The following is a 23,688-nucleotide window of genomic DNA, read 5'->3' on the forward strand; positions in this document are numbered from 1 at the left end:
AAAATATTTCTAATCTTTTTATATTATACAAAAATATTCCCTTTGACATAAATTAGTATTGTAATACTCGTTTTTACTCTTTCGAAAATGCACAAGAGAGTATATGTACTACTAATCTCATAATATAAGGGTGTTATGTGCACATTACCTTATATATATAATTTTTTTTTCTATATATATCTCTAAACATTTTTCTAAAAAAAAAACTTTGAAAATTTGTGAAATAAGGATTTGAATTTTTTGATATTTTAGTTTACTCTTTTCTACTAAAATTTATTTTTCTTTATTTTAGTTTTTTTGGTACCCACATTGTTAAACAAAAAATATATATATAAATTTTCAACATCAGTGTGCAATGATTTTGGAGTTTGGAGCAGATTTATTTTTTTTACTTTCGCTTTTTATTTTTATCTTTACTTGTCCATTGCTGTCCCCCAATTGTGTTATTTTCGATCATTTTATAAAATTATTTATTTTTATATATTTTATAAAATGGTTCAGTAAGGGTAATTTAGTCAATTTAAGATTTAAATTTGTCAAAAAAGAACCTATTTGCACCAAATTAAAACTTTAAGGGTATTTTTTTGCATGTGAGGGACATCCTCCAATAGTGTTATTTTTTATCATTTTATAAAATGGTTCAATAAAGGTAATTTAGTCAATTTAGGACTTAAATTTGTTAGAGAGACTTATAAGCAAGTGACGGGTATGATATGCACTGTAAAAATATTTTAGGGATATTTTTTACACTTGACCCATATATATAATTAATTATTATTTGATATTAATATATTACATATTAAAAAGACAACTTTTATATATATATAAATATATGGGTCAAGTGTAAAAAACATTATTTGATATTAATACATTACATATTTTTTACACTTGACCCATATATATAATTAATTATTATTTGATATTAATATATTACATATTAAAAAGACAACTTTTATATATATATAAATATATGGGTCAAGTGTAAAAAACATTATTTGATATTAATACATTACATAAAAAGACAACTTTTATATATATATAAATATATGGGTCAAGTGTAAAAAACATTATTTGATATTAATACATTACATATGTAATGTATTAATATCAAATAATGTTTTTTACACTTGACCCATATATTTATATATATATAAAAGTTGTCTTTTTAATATGTAATATATTAATATCAAATATTAATTAATTATATATATTTTAAAATTATCTTTCTTGTTTTTTGTGATGCAAAATTATTAATTAAAATATTATATTTATGTTTTGTTATTTTTTTTAAAATGTATTAATATCAAATAATGTTTTTTACACTTGACCCATATATTTATATATATATAAAAGTTGTCTTTTTAATATGTAATATATTAATATCAAATAATAATTAATTATATTTATTTTAAAATTATCTTTCTTGTTTTTTGTGATGCAAAATTATTAATTAAAATATTATATTTATGTTTTGTTATTTTTTTTAAATATATAATATGATCAGTCCAATATATATATATAGAAGTGCAGTAGAAGGGAAAAAGAAAATAAGTAGAATGAGGGGAAGAAGGGGAAGAAGGGAAAAAAAAAAATAGATAAGAATAGAAAATAGGAGTCAATGTTTTTGGGGCCCAGTATAAGAAAATTAAAAATTTTGGAGCCTTGTGCCGAGGTTGTTACGCCTTAAATGGAAATAGCGACTACCGAGTCAACTCCTGCAATAGAAAAATAGTCCTACCCAACACAGTGATGGTAAAATATATGCTTCATGTGACATTTAAGATATAACAAACCTTATACTAATATGTCATGAGATTATTAACAATATGTTAAGAAATCATTAATTAAATATGCAACTCTATATTTAATTAAACATGCAAAATAAATTAATAAAATAATAATTATAAATAAAGAACCTGGACCGAGGCTAGTATTGGATACTATGTCCTTAAGACAGATTCGCCCCGCTATGGTGCTAACGAACTCAGTGGCGTCTATCTCCCAAGATATAACGGTCTACATTCACCAGTAGCAGCACTACAAACTCGTGGATACGGCGAACCTTCTCCATGTAATACTCCCTCTGACTCAAAAATGCATCTATATTATATAAATGCTGAATTGGGTGCAATTCGAATCAAATGGTTTGAACCAATCTTAATATGGCTCGATAAAATTGGATTAGGGTCTGAGTGGTTCAGACCACTTAACTTATGGTTTGAACCCACTTGGGTTGGGTTCAAGTCTAGAGAGGGAGATAGAAGAAAATGAAAATGAACAACTTGCAAATGATCCAAATGGGGGTATTTATAGAAACAGAAATGCCTTTTCGGATTGGGTGTATCTCTTCATTATTGGACACAACCATTGCAATAGGTTGCAATGGTTCATATGGTGTCTGTTCACCACTAGACACATCTATTCCAATAGGTTGCAATGGTTCACATGGTGTTTGTTCACCAATAGACACATCCATTTCAATAGGTTGCAATGTGCCTTTTCGACTGGGTGCAACCATGGGTTATGATGGTTCGGAAAAAGGTGTAACCCTTTGAAAAAACTAAAAAGTGATTTTTTTAAATTAAAAAGTGTAACCCTTTAGAAAAACTAAAATATGGTTTTTTAATTTAAAAGGTCTAACCTTTTAGAAAAACTAAAAAGTAGTTTTTTTAATTCAAAAAACCAACCACCCAAAAAACCCACCCATTTGTGAAACCCATTTAAATAAGCCCAGCCTAAAATTAGGCCCAATCCAAAATTCCAAAAAAGAATAATATGGACTTTACAATTAGGCCCAAGCCCAAGCCCAAGCCCAAATCCTAAACTCAGCTTATTTAAATTTCAATTTGTTTCAACATTTTTTTTTTTTTTCCATGTGGGACAAACACTTCCCATATTTTGCATACTCATTTAAGTTTATCAAAATACCACACTTTAGAGCTAATTTCTCATTCACCCGGAAACGGATTTGAGAAGGTAAATATATCATGTTCATCTCCTTACGGAGATTAATGTGCTCGTCTAAAGATCCGCAAAAAATTATTAGCAAAATCTATTCCAAATCTCATCCAAAGTTTATGTTTTTAATGCCCCCCGTTTCCAGCAATCCCCCACATGAATGGAAATTTGCGTAAAATGTAAAAGATGATCATGCAGACACTAGAGAGAGTATAATTGGAAAGTTACTGCATCAGGATAGGTAGCTTTTGGCTTTGAACCTTCCCTAGTGTATTGCTATCGGATTTACTGGCTAATTAGTGAACGCGATGTCTTGAACTGTTCAGCCGTTTGTATAAACCAAGACAATAACAAACACACAGTACCTTTCCTCACAAAGTTGGTTCTCATTGTTGTGTTCATTTTGGCCCTGAACAAGTCCTGGTATTCAATGAGTGCTCCAGAAAACTTAGCTTTTATAGTTCTCGTAGAAGCGGCCCCACTTTACACTCATATAGGTAATTTCTTATTAAGAGTATCCTACCATACCCCACTTGAATTTTCAAGGTACAAGAGTCATTAAAAGCGTAGCTTATCCTAATCCTCGCTGTACGTAGCACTGTCTCATCATAGAAATGGGTAGAAGATTTATATCTTCTCAGTGCTTCTGGTGAGTCACTCAGAATTTCTGTTGTCCCTTTGAACCTTGATCTTGGGATCTCCAGTCAACTAGGTTGGGTTTCCATTAAGGTGACTCGTTAGCTTTCGGCTTTTAATCCCATTCCCCTCGATGATCTGTACAATTGTTCTCTGGTACAACCCTCAATTTTATATGCGGCAACAAGGTTGTGTTTATAAATATTACACTCTGCAGAGATTTCTCCAGGTGAGAACAACTGTATACTTTGTGCCCTAAAATTGCTTATTGTTAGCAATATCATTTTCTTTAGCGGCACAGGTGTAGACTTACATTGAAATGTCCTCTAGGTAAAGTCTATTGACTTTCCTATTTGATTTATTCAAAGTTTTTAACTTTGAGTTATATTAAGAATATACAACTACACTTTTAATTTAAAAGACATATCCACTATTGGATTTGAAGTCTTTAATATCCCATATCTAAATTGCATCACTATTACACCTCCAATTTAGTTAGATACCTTGATCTATGCAATATTGGATTTAGGGTGTATCTCAATTACCCAATTTATTATTTTTCAGTGATCCGATCCTGGATCGAAAATGTGCAAAAAACACAGTTATTAAGATTCATTGCACTCTCAACCAATGATATACTTTGACTAGTATTTATATGTGAGATTTACATCTACAAAAATTAGCTAGGCTTTTGTTATCATAACTAGTATTATCTTAATCTCACTCTATTGAGAATATACTATATTATCAGATGTTAAATCTTTCGTATCAAATATACCAATCAGTATATCATTTATTTTTTAAGGCATACAATGACTTACGCATCACATTTATGTCATTATCTCGGTAGGACTTATAAGCTTGCACACTTGGCTTTTCAACTGGAACAAATAACTCAGCACTTCAACTGAAAAAAGAACTCTTCTAGTTGTTCCATAATATTTTCCTCGTATGAAATAATATGCACTATTATTATAATAATATAAATAATTTTTGGTTATATCCTAAAGCTCTTAGGACTTGGAACCCCCCACATTTATAAGTATTTCTGTTAAGATGAGTGACTCGTAACAAATTTCATCTATGGATAATATCTCCCCACAACTTTTGGATAATCCTGAAATTTTATCTCTAACGTATTTATTATGATTTTTCAACTATGAAAGTACCATATATTAAATACTTCACCTCATCTACCTTTTCAAGGTTCCATATTCGCTTCTCAACAAGTATATATAACAGTCTCTAGTGCATATGTACTCGCTTTATCTCTAGCATATTCTTATAATAATTCACCGACATTACCGTGAATTAATGCTAAAGATATTAATTACAATGGGCTCTAATTAATATTTGTTTTTACATCTTTTATATTTATAAATTGAGTTATTCATGTTTAGGTTCATGTTAAGTCAGTCATATTAATATATTATAACCTTTCATGTGTCACACATCACATAACTCAATCATTTAAGCAAATAATTATCTTATTATTTAAGTTTTGGATACAATCACCACAGAGTGAGCACTCACTTCTCAGCTATCATTACTAATTAAAAGTGAGTTCTTAACTATCATTACTAGCTTAGATTAAGTACAAGCTTCTCATATCTCACTACTAGGTTATGACGAACACCCACTTTTCAACTATTACCGCTAGCTTGAAGTTAAGTTTGTTTACCTATCAATTCTAGTAGTTCATAACTTTAGTACACACTTATCTAAGTAATCTACCTTGGTAGTAGAGTAATTTGTTTTGAAGAATATTCTTCAGAAATTACTACTTTACAAGTAGTATTATTCCCTCCAACATTAGCAGATATGATGAATAGCTCAAATAGCTTATGGCTAAAATAGCTACTCATCACCCTCGTATTTTTTACTACCAAGTTGAGAGCTAGAACCAACTAACAGATTTTCCATCTTCCTCTTAGGTTCTGTGCACCTCATTAATCATTTTAGCTTATAGTTAAGCTACCTTGTTTGCAACTCAGTAACATTTTAGCTTTTAGCTAAATTGTACATTAGAGCTAACTAGTTTGATTTAGCTTGTCTCAGTGTACTAGCTTAGTGTATCCATAACATTTTCCATTAAACTCCTTAGAGTTATCGGAAAATCTTTTCTTATTTAGCCCATTCACAGCTATATGTGTCTTAGACACTAGTATAGATCTTTCTCCCTTGACTATTGGAAGAATTGACATACTTAGACTAATCAATTTTTGTCTGTTATATTAAATACACAAACCAGTCATGAACTCATACAAAATTAATAATATCACACATTAAATAATCTATATTGTAAAATTAAATTACTACGTACACTAAGTAATTCAACTACATATCTCAATATTATAATCTCAAATAATAAACTTTTGTAAAAATAATATTGAACTTGCATAACAATATAGTTTCATATTATATCACATGATTAATTATATCACATAATTAATTTAAGAAAAAAGATTCGTGGCTTATTCTCCAATAAACATATTAGAAAATTAGGACCAAAAGATGTAGACGTTCTAGCCTACAAGAAAATGATATGCACTGATGTTATAACCTATTAAAGGTTTTATGTAACGACCAACTCCATCACATAGTATGATATTGTCCACTTTGGGATCAAGCCCGCACGATTTTGTTATTGAGTTTTATCTCAAAAGGCCTCGTACCAATTGAAGATAACACCACTACATAAAATCACTTTACCTTTCCCTTACGTAGGTGGTGTAGGACTGTGCACCTGTAACTTACTCAATGTAATAACATGTCAGTGCCTCTTGCACCCACCCACGGCACACCCACCCATAAGGTTGCCACATTATAGATCTCACTTTAACTTTCTTAGGAGAAAGTACAACCTTAGTTAGGCACCCCCCCATTTTTAAGAATTTATAAGAAGGTTTTTTACTTTTCCATAATTCATATAGTGTCACATTAGTTTAAGGTATTTTATTGAGAACATAATTTGTTGAAAGCAAAACTTCTCTCTAAAATTCGGAGTTAAACCAGAATTTATCAATATAGCATTCATCATATCTTCATGAATGATATCATGTTCTGAACAAATATTATCACAAGTGTTTTGATCTTTTTCCTAAGTTGATTCTCAACTTCATTTTTGTAATATTTAAAACATTTCTAAGGTTTTATATTTGCTTTATAGCAAATATATATAACAGTAGCTTGTGCAATCGTTGATAAAACAAATGAAGTACCCTTTTCGACCACTTGTTGATATAAATTTAAGATAATATAATATAATATATCATATTACAAAATTAAAATAATTCAACTAATATTGAATTATATACATAATTCAATATTCTACTTATATAACATGCTTCAATTTCATATAATATTGAACATATCAATATTTAGCATATTATCGTATAATAATGTATATAACATTATTTTATTATATCTCATTTATTAGTATGATCTCTACTTGTTTATATCTTAAATAGAAACATATAATAAAATATACTCAAGGAACGAGTCTGTCTTAAGATTGATGGTAAAATATATGCTTCATGTGACATTTAAGATATAACAAACCTTATATTACTATGTCATGAGATAATTAACAATATGCTAAGAAATCATTAATTAAATATGCAACTCTATATTAATTTAATATGCAAAATAAATTAATGAAATAATAATTATAAATAAAGAACCTGAACCGAGACTAGTATTGGATACTATATCCTTAAGACAGATTCGCCCCGCTATGGTACTAACGGATTCAGTGGCGTCTATCTCCCAGGATACAACGGTTTACATCCACCAGTAGCAGCACTACAAGCTCGTGGATACGGCGAATCTTCTCCGTGTAATACTCTCTCTGACTCAAAAATGCATCTATACTATATAAATGCTGAATTAGGTGCAATTCGAATCAAATGGTTCGAAACAATCTTAATATGGCTCGATGAAATTGGATTAGGGTCTAAGTGGTTCGGACCACTTAACCTATGGTTTGAACCCACTTGGGTTGGGTTCAAGTTTAGAGAGGGAGATAGAAGAAAATGAAAATGAACAACTTGCAAATGATCCAAAGGGGGGTATTTATAAAAACAGAAATGCCTTTTCGGATTGGGTGTATTTCTTCATTATTGGACACAACCATTGCAATAGGTTGCAATGGTTCACATGGTGTCTGTTCACCACTAGACACGTCTATTCCAATAGGTTGCAATGGTTCACATGGTGTCTGTTCACCAATAGACACATCCATTTCAATAGGTTGCAATGTGCCTTTTCGAGTGGGTGCAACCATGGGTTATGATGGTTCGGAAAAAGGTCTAACCCTTTGAAAAAACTAAAAAGTGATTTTTTAAAATTAAAAGGTGTAACCCTTTAGAAAAACTAAAATATGGTTTTTTAATTTAAAAGGTGTAACCTTTTAGAAAAACTAAAAAGTAATTTTTTTTAATTCAAAAAACCAACCACCCAAAAAATCACCCATTTGTGAAATCCATTTAAATAAGCCCAGCCTAAAATTAGGTCCAATCCAAAATTCCAAAAAAGAATAATATGGACTTTACAATTAGACCCAAGCCCAAGCCCAAATCCTAAACTCAGCTTATTTAAATTTCAATTTGTTTCAACATTTTTTTTTTTTTTTTATTTTTATTTTTTTCATGTGGGACAAACACTTCTCACATTTTACATACCTATTTAAGCTTATCAAAATACCACACTTTGGAGCTAATTTCTCATTCATCCGGAAACGGATTTGAGAAGGTAAATATACCATGTTCATCTCCTTACGGAGATAAACGCGCTCGTCTAGAGATCTGCAAAAAATTATTAGTAGAATCTATTCCAAATCTCATCAAAAGTTTATATTTTTAATACCCCCATTTCCAACACACAGGACGAAAGGGAGAGAGGAGTATTTAATAATACATCCATTATCAATACAATATAAAAATAATTGGATTAATTTAACTGATATTTTTTTAAATTTGTCCAAATATTATATTAAAATAATTTTTAAAAATTACTATCATTTAGATCTAATTTTATTTTTTGATCATTAATGCCATTAAAAACTTGTGAAAAGTTATTTTTACTCTCATTTTTAAATTTTAATTTAATTCAAAATATCAACAAAATTAAAAGACATAATTGCCCCCATATATATATTTGGAGAGGAGATATATATATATATATATATATATATATATTTAGAGAGAGTTTGTAAATTAATTGTTCAAAGTTAAAATTCATCACCATCGCCACACCTCAATCCCACTCACAGGCTAAAAGGTGGAAGTGGTGCTTCGCCGGAAAAGAGATGTTCGCCGGTGAGTGGTGATTGAGGTGTGGTGGTGGTGATGGATTTAAACTTTGAACAATTGATTTACAAACTCTCTCAACAATAGCAAAGTTGAAGTCTTTAAGAAAGAGAGACCCATATATGTGTATACATATATATCTCCTCTCTCAAATATATATGTTGCACTCATCATCTGTAAGGTAATTATGCACTTAGTGGAGATTAAATTTGGGAATTAATTGCTCAAGTTATTTAGGGCACAGACAACCCCGCTGTAACTGTGCACTTGGTGGAGATAAAATTTGATTCCAGCCCTTGGCTTATGAAGCCAAGCTCACTTCACAGGCCTGACCTCTCTTAGAGCATCTCCAATCCAATGTCATTTGGACTGCTATTTTTAAAATATAGTAGGTGGGCTTCAAAATGGACTCTCCAATGCAATGTCAATTGGGCTGTCAATTTTTGCCTTTCCAATTCTTACGCTAATTGTGGCAGAAGAAATAGCTATTGCTATTTCTCTTGGGCTAGACAAATTGAAGGGGCCGGCTCCTCTTTTGCTAGGGCGACAGAGAGAGAGAAGAGAACGGCGGCTAGGGGCGACCAACAAACCAGAAACTACGGTGCCATCTCCCACCTCTCCGGCCTACTCTGCTGTTTGTAGTCCACCTCTCTCTCTATACTGTACTGCTTTGCAATGTGGGCCTTGCTTTTCCCATCCATTCTCATGGCTGATCTGATCGGTATCTTGTTGGGGACTCTCTGAAGTCTGTGAATGAGAAATCTTTAGGTAAGAAATAAATTAAACAAAATCCCAATTTTTTATTCTATTCTTTTGCTTTCCTATGAGGCCATTATGTTTTGTTGGATCTCCATAATTGAGTCAACTTTAATCTTTAATTTCCCATTAAATATTGCTCAAATGTATCTATTTTATTGTGTTTTCATGTATATCACGCTCACAAACACAAACCCTTTTCATCTTTTACACTTTCCACAAAAGGGTAATTGTAGTTGAAAAGTTTGAAACATTTTTTTGGAGTTATACAAGAATTATATGCAACTCTGGTGTTCATCTCTTTGTAGATGTACTCTTCTTTTTGTGTTGATGATTGGGGAATAATGATCTTTGAAGTTTCTTGAAGTACCAGAAAGTGACATTTTACATTGTGTAGATGATTGATGAAAAAGGGTAAAAAAATGATGGAAAACACAACACATGCCATGTCTTCACTGGCTGCATTATTTTATTCCTCTTTTTGTCTTCATTCTGATATGCTTCTTATTGGTCTCCTAGTGTGGTTGAGTGGATTGATACAATGCACATGCTTGTTACAGGCCATGGTGTGATGATCACTGTGTGTATTTTTATGTTAGCTCTGTGATAATTCAACCTTCATGCTGTGAGAGTTAATGGGTGAATCATTAGTAGAACCATCGAATGTTAAAGATAACTTTAATCTTTTTGTCCTTTGATCAGTTAAATGTTATCCATGTGTTTAATTTGTTTCATCTAATTGTGTTTTGAAATTGTCTCCCTTTTTTGTTTTTTTATTTATTTATAGTTCCATCTCATAATTGCAAAGTTCCTATACTGTTTGTTGTTATTTCATTCTGTTTCTTGCTTGAAAATTTGCCTGGAAATTGGATTTTGTGTTATATAAACAGATGGGTGAGTCGGTTGCCTCTTATATGTTGTTAATCAAATTGCATATAGGAATAGTTTTTAATTTTTTTATTCAACTACAATTTGCCAAAGCTGTTGTGACTAGTGAGAGGCACTCTCCACAGATTAAAAATAAATAAATAAATTTACTATTAAATTACTTTTAGGTATTATTATTTCTGAAATTCCTGACTTATGACATCTTTTGATGATTTTGCATAGGACATATGGATGTGAGTGGATTCTGATGTTGAAAAATTGATCAAGAATCAGAAAGCGGTGGCCTTTTGTGCAGCTCGAGCCAAAGCAATGAACTAACGGATTTGAGTGGGATCTGATTTTGGAAAATAGTGGCCTCCAGTTGTTGGAGTTGCCATTTAGCTCTACGATCAGGTATGCAATTTTTCTAGCAGCGTTCTAAAACATATGTAGACAATACTAGAATCATTTTTTTGTGAATATATACTGGCACTATAAAAAGGGCAATATAATAATTGTCTCAGCATTTTTTTTTCCTTGGGTAAATGTCTCAGTATTTTCTCCTGTTACCATATAAAAACTTCTCTCCAAAAGCATAAAATATCAATTTGTATTATTAAGAAATCTCAATTGAATTTGTACGTACTTGTATAATACAAATTAGTTGAATCTATTTCAGAATAATTTAGGAGTAAACTAACTCAAACCAATAAATCCAGTACTGGAGATGAGGATGTCATTTACCTAGTCTTCTCTTTCTGTCCCACCTTCAACTCCCTGCCAACAAAAAGAAGAAAAAGAAAAAGAAAAAGAAAATAATTCAACTCCCTTGTACGTACAGGATTGCTATTCTCGATTGCCAATTTGTTCTGTTTAACCATATTGTCAAAGAGATTAATCTTTTACATAATGCTTAGCTCATGAAATTGGCCTCCAAATTTACTGACTACCCATGACATTGACTGCTTTGATTTGGCATATGCTTAGTTCAATGGAAGTCTCTCAATCATCAACAAAGCGGGGAAAGGCATTCACGCCAGATCAAGATATAGCAATTTGCAATGCTTGGTTGAGCATCACCCAAGATCCTATTGTTGGTAACTCGCAATCACAAAGTAAGTTTTGGAATCGGGTATTCTAAAATTATCTTGATCATAGCAACGACAAAAATGGTAGAACACAAGTTTCTATCCAATCTCGTTGGGGCATAATCATGAAGTGTTGCAGTAAATATAGTGGGTGCCTTAAACAAATTGAAAATAGGCAACAAAGTGGAATCAATGAAACAGATAAGGTGAGAATTCTATTTTTCTTGTTAGTTGTAATTTTAATTTTTATACATCTAATTTTGTTTCATATCATTTTTTAGGTTCTTCAAACAAAAAGTTTGTATTATGAAAATGAGAAGAAACACTTTTCTTTGGATCATTGTTGGGCGATTTTGGAACATGCCATTAAGTGGGAAGATCGGGGATCCTCCAAAAAGCCAAAGTCTCCCCCAATGACCCCATATTCCTTTTCCCCATTTTCCTCTCCGCATCCCAAATTCCTGAGACGCCCATCTCTCTTGATTCCGATCAAGATCGAACCGAAAAATCTGTTGACTCCCCAACAACCAAAAGGCCTAGTGGAAGGAAAGTTGCAAAAGAAGCACGTAAAAAAAACAAGATAGCAGATACTTCAGACAGTCGTTTTTGTGATTTGATGGAAAAATTTAATGAAACTACAACTGACAGATATATGAAGAAGTGTGAAATAGAAGAAAGAAAAGTTAAAGTAATGGAGCAAATGAATCAAAGGGAGTAAGAAGAGAAAGAAGCCAAGATTATGATGATGGACCTTTTCAGCATGGACCCTCAGGCGAAAGTTTATTACCAGCTGCTCAATAATGAGATTCTTGCTAAACTATAAGCACGCTCAACAAACTTTGATTATTATGTTCCTTTTCCCCATGTCCACCATGAAGGACAAGTGAAGTTTAGCACTTTCTAGGAATATGCTATGTTGGTTTGTTCCTTATATAAAGTTTAGCACTTTCTAGAAATATGCTATTTTGGTTTGTCCCCTGTATGAAGTTTAGGACTATTTTGCAATATGTTATTTTGGTTTGTTCCTTGTATAAAATAGTATGCGTGTGAAAGTAAAGGCAATGGACTGTGTTGTTGAAACTTTTTTTTGTTGTGCTTCATGAAAGTATCTATTTTCGTAATTTGGTTTGTTCTAGCAATATGTTTTTTTTTTTTTTTGAAACAGAATCTCCATTGCAATAAACAAGCCAAATATTTTAATTTTTTGTAATAAGGCAAACAAGCCAAATAAATTTATTTATTTTTAATAAGGCAAACACGCTAAATATTTTTATTTATTTTTAATAAGACAAACAAGCGAAATAAAACACAAACACTTAAAAAAAAAAAAAAAAAAAAAAAAAAAAAAAAAAAAAAAAAAAACCTTACTTGTACACTATCTAGTGTACAAAACACACATACTAATAAATCAAGGATCCAAACAAAAGACATCTGAAACACACTTCTTCAAATTTGTCCTTGTCGTGACCAAAAATGTTTAATTCTCGAAAAAAAAAATTAAAAATACATGTATCATTTTTTTTTCTCTCTCTTTTTTTCTTTTTCTTTTTTTCGTTTTTGGTCCTTTTTTGACTAGATATTTTAGATTTTTGATTCTTTTTAATTAAGTTTTTGGTTGAAGATGATGTTACACGGCGTTCAGAACCAGCCTTGAAGTGAATGAATTAGAAAGAACGAAGAAGTAAGGAAATGAGACGACTCTTTCTTGAACTATATCATAAACAGATCTCCCCCTCCACACCAATCACGAGTTTTTCTCTATTCCTCTCGTATATCGTCGTAACGCCCTTAATGCTAGGTTTTGAAAAACATTTTTCATGTCATTCCCATTTAGGTTCGATTCGGATCCCTCCGTTGTTTCCTTTTCCTTTCGCACCTTTTCCTCAAAATGAGAAAGAAGATGGTACACTTGAATTGTATTATTTAATTTCTTATTGCTTGCAAAAGATCCTATTTCTACAATTGGTAGGTCACCGGGTTATTCAAATCAGTCGTGTTTTCTGTGGTTTTCCCATGTTACAACTTCCGTACCAATTCGGTCGATTCGAAATGGATCGGTTAAACATTCCATTAGGGAGCCTGGTCTTGACTCTTCTGTGTGGTATTCATTCTCGTTCGGCTTTTGGAATCACATCCAGCAGTGGTTGGAACAGCTCGCAAAATCCAACCACTTCACCTACTTCATTGCCCCCAACCATTTCTCGTACCTCTATTGAAACAGAATGGTTTCATGTTCTTTCATCGATTGGTTATTCCTCTCTGTTCGTATCTCTTTTTCCAATTTTGGTCTCGATTAGTTCACAAGATTGAATGGCCAATTATCCTCCGGACCCTCGATTCGATTGTTTTCCAAGAATATTGAGCCGGGTATTTAAGCCATGTATCTGGGAGGAACTGCAAAGGAGGGCTTGAGGCTTTTTTCCCTATATTTTGTCTTGCAGCTATTTCAATAAGAATATATCAATCAAATTGTCTTTCTATTTCCATTTTCTTATCTAATGAAAAAATCAACAAAAGAGATTCAGATTTTGATTTAGAATCTTGATTCTATATATGTCCAATCCCTAGTGGTGGTGGGACCAACCAAGATGTATGTCGTCCTACCCGACCTCAGACTCTTTCTTCCCGACCTATTTGATTCTCTGGCAGCAGTTATTTAGGCGGTATCCCGAGATTGAAGAGATCTAATTCCTCTCCGGAACACATGAAAGAAATATATGAACTGGGTAAATAGAAATGGAAAAGAGATGTTGTAAATTCATCCAAATGTGAAGCTTTTTCTACATCCATGTGATCTACTAAAGTAGATCGGTATTGTCCATATAATGAAAGTAGATCTTGTTCCATGGAATCCCAAGAAGGTAAGAACGTCAACATGTCCGATGCTTCTTCGGCCAAATACGATATACAAGTGGGACCTGAACTATGAGTAAGCTGCGCGAAAAACCTGTTCTTTTTTCCGATTCCGCAACAACTTGGACGAAATAGGGTTCTACCGGGAAACCATGGATTTTTGAGTTTTCGCCATTGGTTACTGGTCGAGCCACTTGGAATGAAATCAGAATCTCTGGAGATCTTTCCTCTCCACTTACTCGTAACAGGCTTTCCCTCTGTAGAAGACTTCTTCCGAATGGCATAATTTTCCAATTTCTTCCTTGATCTTCAAGGAAAACTGACTCATACTACTCCTCCTTCTCCTTTAGGATAGGATCGTCGTTGGTCATTCTTTCACTAACGATCTAATGATCTCGGCATTTTCTAGTAGTTCACGCGAGGTACTATCCTTTCTATCGCTTGCGCTTGCTTTTCACAACGGTCTCTCTCTTCTATAAAGCAAAACGCATGGCGCTGAAGTGAAGAAAGCTCAATAAACACATACGAACACGATGCAGGGCATAGCATAAATGAGACCGATGATCATTTCATAAAACATATGCTTGACCTTTCTCGATGCTTTTTTTGGGTGACTCACCAACCGATCCAACAGCGATCGATGACAGAATGATAGAAGCCTTATAGTTCTTCACGCTCCTGAGCTCTCCTGGTCGATAGTTTCTCGACCGACTTATCAGACTAAACGTCAAAAACACAACTCTTCTTACTTGAAGATATTTCTCTTTTCCTTTCCTTTATGCATTTCTTCGAATCCCTCTTCATCATAGAGCTCTTTGGACTTTAAAACAATCAAGAAAGAAATAAGGGAGTCCAAGAATCTCTTCTCAAATGCAAAGTGTGGCTAAGCCCATGAAGAGTCTCCTCAGGCTCTCGAATACCCCTTCGAGTAGCACTGTGTTACTAGCTGCTCCTCTATCGAAGTAGGTCGGACCCGAATAACGAAAGAAAGATATTCCATTTCCTAGATATAAGATTGAGAATCAATAGCAAAATATCATATTTCAAACTAGAGGCGAGTTTGCGCGGCAGGCTTGGCCCTCTTCTAGAAATGCTGACTCTGCTAGGACTCTCCGTATTCCAAGTATTGACTTTCTTAGGTGACTTCTTGCTTGTCTTGTATTGGCGCCATCAAGCGGTTAGAAGAATATCATCATAGATTGAACAATAAATAGAAGAAATCAGTATATTTTAGACAAAGTGATTTTGATTGATCAGAGCAAGCCATTCATTCTTTACCCGCATTTGACACTCTATTGTAGAATGTGATTTCTCTTATGAATTTCAGACTTTAAAAGACAGAACCAGCGTTTGGATTTCTGTAAGTAAAGCACCGGGGAATTACCATGGACGAGTCTCTTCTCGTACTTTTCAGAATCGGGGAATGGCGGGAGAAATCCCGAAGAGTAGAAGAACAAGAATTATGGAATATAAAGTAGAGTCGGTTCCTAGATCCTTCTTATCTAAGTCAAGTCTTCGGGTGCTACAATGTTAATAACTATGTATTCACTTTGCTTTTGCCTAATATATGAAGTTCTATCCGCCTAGCTCTCACAGATGCCATTCTTGTGCTTCCAGTGTCGTTCGGTTTTGAAAAGGCGGATAAGTCTATTTTCGAGCAGAGAATCCAGGCAATTCTTACTATTACTACTATGTATGCATTCCATCATTTTCTCCAAAATAATTGCGAGCAAAGGTGCAAGTAAGCAGCAAGTCAACCAATAGAAAATGGGGGGTTTTTCCCGCGAAAGGATAATCAGAATTAGCAACGTTGAGCGACGTTCTGACTTAGGCCTCAAAAGGAATAGTAAAGAACCTATCCCATTTTTGCCGGGCAAGTCTCGTACAACAAAGAAAGAATCGTGTCCAGAAAAAAAAAAGGATCCAATCAAGCAGACCCATCTCAAGCAGGTAGGTAAGAAAAGTTCTGACCGGAATCTCCAACTAGCTACAGTAATTTCTCTTTCAAATTAAAAGAAGCAAGTCGTGCCTATTATGTAATACCCCCTTGGGATGAGGAAACTCTAGGGCCTTGCTTGTCTTTCTTCTATTGGGGTTTCTTTTCCTTATCGGGATGAACCTGTAACAAACAGATAAAGCTCCAAACAACAGGAAGGCTCTCATAATAAGTACTCTGAATCATTCGTGACAGCTTTCCTTTCCCTATGGTTGTTACCTTGTTACAACTTCCGTACCACACACAATACCCCAATTCGACCAGAGAGCAAAGGTGGTCATAGATCCGAAAGAAAGTGTTTTTCTATGTCAGATTCTTGCGTTGGATCTGGAGAACACCTACATGTGCCTACGGATGCTCAGTATTTCGATTCAGAGAATCATTCGATGGGAAAAGCCTCCAGCCCCTGTATCTCTTTTTTTGTTGGAGTTGCTTATTGACATCAACCCTATAAACTGGGCTATAGGCTTTCAGCCTTGGCTTCTGATGAACGGGCAAGAACCCATGGCGAATTCTGTCTCAGCCTAACGACCACTCCATCATCTTTGCCATCATCACTATCACAAACTGCTGAGTCAGCTTACCGCTTCCGACCATTTGATCCTCTGGTAACAATTCTTGGCATCTCGGCCTTCATTGGCCTCTCAGATGGGATGGGACGACGGTGAGCGTGCCAGGAAGCTTATATCCCTAGACAAGATTAAGTAAGACTAGGTGCTTACATTGGGTTTTGATCGAGCGTGTCAAGCCCCCTTTACTTGCTTCTCTAAAGCGTGTGATGGCCTTACGTTTCCAATTTCTAATTAGTATAGTAGGGCAAAATAAAAAATGAGCAGTCTCAATTCATTTCACTAGACCCACCAAGGTCTCATCTCAAATCCAATAACGAAGCTTGGCAAGGCTTTCCTTTCAAAAAACAAGAGTAATAAGATTGAACGATGTGGTGCTCAACGGTTGACTGCATAATACCCGAACGGGTATCACATGTTCGGGCATGCACAGGCGACCGGGGGATCAAGTGGTGATTCAAGGTGCGGGCTGAAATGATGGAATAAGAAATGCTTAGACAAGGCTACCTTCCTTCGCTTGTCTAGCCCTCGTACTAGTAAAGGCGCTAGAATCTTGAGTTTGGAGATCATTTCACCGCACAGGATGATAATACTATTCTCCCATTGATTCTATAACCGGGCAAAACAGTCTTCCGAGCGTACTAGCAAATTTCTCACTTCTTGTTGGGGAAGGTATCAGTGTTGGTCAATGTTCTGCCACGCTTGCGGATCTGCTTCCTGTTGCAGGTGGAACCAAAACCCCTTCTTTTTAGAGATTTTCACTCTCATTCCTTTGTTTTAACTTTCCAGCACACGTCTTCATAGCCATCAGCGCCCCCGGAGACAAGGCAAGTCAGAATGAGAAGTCTTGCCTCCTGACGAGCCAGTGTCTAGCTAGTATGAGCCGAGCGTTCAGGCCTAGGAAGAACCGTAAAAAATAGACTCTATACCTAGAAACACCAACTCTGATCTGAGTTGGGAAGGGGAGCCGAGAATGGATAGGAGGCTTTGCGGTCGAGCATCCTCTAGTTGATGCGTTCTGCTGGGAAGGAGTTAAAGAAGGAGTATTGATCGGCGGATAGGGATGTTCGGACTGAAGAGTCGACATGTGAACTGGGCCGGGGGAGTAAACGCCCCTGTCGATCTACTCTCAGGAGGCCCCTTATGCAACTACAGTTCATAGGTTGCAGATGCCGGGGGTAAGAAGGGCTTCGTCCCAATTCGATATGCTCCAAGTTCAATAGGTAGGTGAGCAGCAGATCATTCCTTCCACCAGAAAGATTTCCCAAGTTGATAATGTAATTAAGCCGAAGGAAAGAGGCTCGAATAGAGCGAGCAGTAAGGGGCTTGCTTGGCAAGAATGACGGTTATAGAGGAATCAAACTATGTTTCCACAGATTTCACTTTTCGGCCAACATGTTCTTTTGAAGATGAAGAGGACAAATTGGACGCCATTCAACTGGAAGATTGAAAGTCTACTCCTGCAAAGTTAGACGACTAATCAGGTAGTGCCCTTGCTTGTAGTACTTGCTGGTTTAACAGACAAAGAGTGGTGGGGCTGGTGGAGCGTTGTTTAGCCTCCTTCTTTTATTTCTTAGGTGTACTCCACTTTAGGATTCTCCTTCTTGGTTGGAATTCTTACGACGGTCGTCTTTCAGAGGCTCTCTGACGCTGTCTACCTTACTTAACCTAACCTATTTCTTTTGAGTTCAACTCATATATATATAAGGAGCCAATCGCTTGTCGGTAAGAGAATGATTTTTTTCTTGTTCTCTTACTATCTATAGATACTACTCGACCCATATAGGAGCCATAAGCGGGATAAGGGGCTTAACTTGAAATGGTTCTTCTTGAAACTGCTCATTTCTATTCAAGATATTCCATTTTTCATTGCTTGCCTCTGAAATTAGCTAATTCTCTATAGATTAGGTTCGTCTCTTGCCTTTTTCTATTCCATTGGTGGAAAGACCATCAAACTGTAAATTGTCACTTACAGACTGAGCGCTCTACATCCTATGTCGTGTTATTCAATCTGCAACTCTCTTTCAACAAAGGCTGGTGCATTCCCTGCGCGACAACCCCGGTAGAATGATTTGGGATACTAAATGGGTCTATTCAATTCAAAGCCTAGAAAAAAAGAAAATAAGATTTGAGGAATAACATGCCGAATCTCAGTGGATCAGGGCTTGCTGCCCGTGTGTTCTTTTTCGTAGCGGAGGCACGCAGATGCAGATAGAGGGCCTGAGTCTTGCCGTGGCAAGCGTCTCAATCAATCCTCTAGGAAACAAATCCTTGCACGGTGTATTGGAGCAAAGTGTATTGGATCCCTTAAAAAGGAGGATGCAGATCGACGAACTCAACATGTAAAACGATTCAGAGATCCATTTGTGGGAAGGTTTGCTTTGTGAAAGAGATCACGTGACATGTGAGAGATTCTTCTCAAAATGACATGTCAAAAGCGTTCTTCTTCCCGTTCCAGACCCCCTTCTGCATAACATATGCCCTCTATTACCTACCCCATCAACTAGACGTACCCCCACTTAGCGAAGAAAGAGGAAAGCTTTATTAGGGCAATATACATTTTATTACGATTTTAAGGTCCCAGTTTGAAGGCTATAGATAGAAATGCTGACTCTCCCAGGGGCTTCTGCAACACCCACGGAGGATACCAGACGCCTGTCTGGGGAGACCTACTGTCTCTGTTTCTTTTCCATTCTTCCTATGAGCCCCTTATTTACAGTTTCTGCTTGTCCATTTGCCTGGGCTAAGATGTCTGTGGAGTTTGTCAACTGTATCTTATATGCATAGGCAAAGTTTTGGACCATACTTCTAATCTTTCCGATGAAATCAAAAACCCATCCTCTAAAAGGCCACGGTTTCACAATTGGCTTCATGTTGATGGCAGTCTTTGAATAGGCCCACGCTTCTGGCAGGCCAAAGAACTTTTCGCGAACTCCATGCAATCTTTCAATATGCCTTGTAAGTAGTAGCCATACCTTTCTTATTAACCATCTCATATTTATTCGAGCTTGATGGGAACCACATATTCCAAGATGCACTTCTCCCATAACTTGCATGGACCCATTCTTGCCAAGGCGTTGGAGGAGAGTAATCCCACCTCCAAGCTTTTCTTATAGAGATCTCTGTTTAGTAGCATATATTAAAGTGCAATCTTTTGGATTCTTTTTTCAGCACCTGCACTTGTATTTTGGAGGAATTGTTTGATTGGCAGTCTCCAATATTCTTGGTCCAAGTCAGCAACCTCAATGGTGGAGTCATAGGCCATTGATGTATTCCTTGCTTTTACGGAAAGAACCTTTTTCTGATGGTTATCCGGGTTTCTTCCATACCCTGAGTCTGATCCCAGAAGCTACCTATGCTAAGTCGTTGTCTTCAGTATTCTAATATCTTGGCCAATATTTCAATTGGATGTCACTAAATTTTCCGACTAACTGTAAGGCCAATGAATAGAAGGGTCTAAGCTGCCAACTTAGACACCTATATTAATAAGAGGCAAAAGTAGGACAAAGATTCCGTAGCGATGGATAGAGGTAAACTCGAAAGTTTGGAAAAAGAAAGAGGCACGCTATGCTTGAATCCATTTTGGTTTCCTTTCAGTATAGATCGGTATTGACTACTGGTCTCTATTAATGGTAGGATAGTCCTCTACATTCAGGACAGACTTGATGGGGCATCGGTTCGACAATACGTCTTGATTACGCTTTCTCATGCTGACCAAGGGGATCCGGCGCAAAGGAACAAAGGAGGAGGTGCGGAAGCCTGTCTTGAGGCTATTCGAGTGCCGTCTAGTAGTCGTGGGAAAGAAAAAATCAATAGCATATCTGTGGCGTAGCAAAGGGAGATGCAAAGTGGTGCCCATAGCATAAAGAGTTGCAACGAGATCCATTTCCATAATATGAGTAGAAGCACTATTCAATTACAGCTTTCACTCCCTGCACTACTACTGTTAACATATCCCTGTGAAATTAAAGGGACTTCCTTACTGACTTATCTAACTAAAGTAATCTTTAATGAAAATAGATAGTCATTGAGGCAAGCAGCCAAGGAACTAGCTCGACGCCGTAAACGTGAGTATCTTGGTACTGACCGGCCATTCTGATAGAGGAGACCTACTCTAAGCCAAGAAAGAAGAAATAATCTACATAGTATATGCAGCCATTTTGTTGACTAATGCTTACGCGTTTTGTGAATCTTTTGAATATCTAAATTAATATCAAAAGAATTTCTTTTTGAGCGTATGCAATCGGTGAAGAGGTTGAGGCCTTCATTCGGTACAGGGCATGAAGCCCCCATACATCTTTGTACATTCATGGTCTTTACACCAAATGTTGAAGAAGCCTTCAGGGATGAAGCAAAAAGAAGGATGAAGAAAAAAAGCCAAAGACACCCCCCCCAAAGAAAGAAAGGAAGGCTCAACAAACTCTCCTGTAAGTGTGAGGCCTCGGTAAGCAAAAAGCTATAAGTCGAAAATCATCTAGGTCCGTTGATGAATCTTTTTCCTGGGTGACTAGGCTGACACTATTAAACTCGCCGGGGAGTACCGTGTGGAAGAACTTTTTGAGATCGTCAGCGGGTCATCCCCCTTCTTTCGACCCCCCTTTCTTATTCCGTTCTGTCAACTCCGATGGATTGCTTATTTGCGTCGGGTAAGGATTTTCCCTTCTGGTTGGCGGGTCGTAACGTAAAGTGGTCTCCAAGTGCTCATGCTGCTCCACCATCTTTATATTGTAACAAGAGAGAAAGCGGTTTGTATTCAAAGTCAGGACTTGAGATGGCGAAGATGGTATATTATAGACGCTAGGGATCCCCCGTTCATGACAAATTCATTTGTCAACCTCTTGCCAGAAGGTGCGCTAGCAAGATCGAGAACACTCCTTTTTGGTTTAACTCCAAAATACCTTGTTTCATTCTTTTCAGTCATCCTTCCCCTTCCTGTATCGCTTGTTAAGAAAGAGCCCGCCCTTTTCTTCAATTCAGTGAGTAGCCGCGCTAGAGTCCGATCATTAGCTGACCCTAGGGAATTTCTTTTTCTAAGCAGAATACGAGCCGGGGCGAGCCACACCACAGTGTAAATAAGACAGACGTGAATCAATATACGTTGAACCAGTCATACATACGGCATATGGGGAAAGGGAAATAACGTCTGAGATGTGCGCTATAAGACTCCTACCCCTTAGCATGAACCTCTAGTGACCTAGCTAATTACGGATGCGGATGACTAAAGAAGCAAACCGGCTATTCCTTTAGAAGGCATGGACTCTAGGGCAAACCACTCTTCCTATCTGATTGGTTTACTAAGATCCGGCTTACCTGACTTTGAGGGGGGAACTTATGCTCGGTGCAATCCATACTCATAAGAGGTCCTATTCCTAACGTGACTCGTCCTTTCACTGTAAGTTCTGACTATTCTATTCACTCCACATTGAATAAAGCAGAAGAGATGGAGGAAAGAGGATTGGGCATTTATTAGGCTTTCTTTGATCCTTCATTTCTCGACTAAGACTTTTTGTCATATCATCAATTCCATCCAATTCGTTTATCTTTTATTTTATAAGAGAATCATGGATCTGGGTTCAGAGTGGAAAATTTCATTTGAAAGAGCATCCAATGGTTAGCGTTCGGCAACGAGTGCCTCAGACGCTGTGTGGTTTACTCTACCTCAATTCACCATTTCGAACCCTCCCCGTTATGACTTAGAGCATCCCTTACGTCTTATAAGTGACTTGCGAAAGGAAGGACAAGTTGGTTTGAGGACCCGTTGGTCAAAGGAAAGATGGAAACAGGGGACTTGGTTGATAAAGATGGACAGTAACGATCGCGTAATATCCATTTTTCGGCCTCGTCATCAAAAGCGTCTTCCAATTGCTCGGAAATTCTCAGCTATATGGGGGGCTTGGATAGTGAGCAAAAACAATTGATCACGAAGTTGGTCAACTTTCGCATGAAAGAAGGTAAAAGAACAAGAGTTCGTGCTATTGTTTATCAAACTTTTCATCGCCCAGCCCGAACTGAACAAGATGTAATCAAACTTATGGTTGACGCCCTAGAGAATATAAAGCCCATATGCGAAGTGGAAAAAAGTAGGAATAATAGGTATTATTTATGATGTCCCCGGGATTGTAGCCAGGGATCGTCAACAAACCTTAGTTATTCATTGGATCCTTGAAGCTGCTTTCAAACGACATATAAGCTACAGGATAAGCTTAGAGAAATGTTCATTTGCTGAGATACTGGATGCTTACCGAAAGAGGGGAATTGCACGTAAGAAAAGGGAGAATCTTCATGTACTGTCTTCCAAAAATCGAAGTTTCGCGCATTTCAGATGGTGGTAAAGTGAGACCACATAAAGAGCTCTTCCTCATTCAGTCAAATTATTCAGTAAGATATGGTTCCTTTTTGCTTGAATCTTCATATAGAAAGCCGGCTTCCTCATACTTTGTGATACCCCCAGATTTTCGGATGCAGGTTGGCCAGGCCCATGCCCGATTACCCGAGGATATCAAACCAATTAGCAATAATCGAACACAGAATAATTATATCAAAAGAGATAAATAAAATTTGCTGAAATGAAAACTAAAAGAGTAATCCAATATTTAAAAACCTCAGAATAAATAACTCCATTGATAAATAAGATATTTCAGATACAACTGATTCAC

General features: G+C 36.0%; 1 protein-coding gene and 2 pseudogenes across 1 annotated transcript; 2 read left to right on the plus strand and 1 right to left on the minus strand.

Moving 5' to 3' along the window:
* Positions 1 to 9,375: 9,375 nt before the first annotated feature.
* Positions 9,376 to 14,051, plus strand: LOC132284914 (putative cytochrome c biogenesis ccmB-like mitochondrial protein). Its single transcript, XM_059787057.1, has 4 exons — positions 9,376 to 9,671; positions 10,770 to 10,940; positions 11,514 to 11,820; positions 11,896 to 14,051. Exon 4 carries the CDS (start codon positions 13,304 to 13,306, stop codon positions 13,922 to 13,924), a length of 621 nt encoding a protein of 206 aa, XP_059643040.1. The 5' UTR covers positions 9,376 to 9,671; positions 10,770 to 10,940; positions 11,514 to 11,820; positions 11,896 to 13,303; the 3' UTR covers positions 13,925 to 14,051.
* On the minus strand, positions 14,048 to 14,830 carry LOC132284915 (uncharacterized mitochondrial protein ymf1-like; annotated as a pseudogene).
* Positions 14,831 to 22,916: 8,086 nt separating this feature from the next.
* Positions 22,917 to 23,415, plus strand: LOC132286530 (small ribosomal subunit protein uS7m-like; annotated as a pseudogene).
* Positions 23,416 to 23,688: the final 273 nt, after the last annotated feature.

The sequence above is a fragment of the Cornus florida genome, unplaced genomic scaffold, assembly GCF_030987335.1.
Source record: "Cornus florida cultivar Cherokee Brave unplaced genomic scaffold, ASM3098733v1 CherokeeBrave_3.0.0_Hap2_Chr11, whole genome shotgun sequence".
Lineage (NCBI taxonomy): Eukaryota > Viridiplantae > Streptophyta > Magnoliopsida > Cornales > Cornaceae > Cornus > Cornus florida.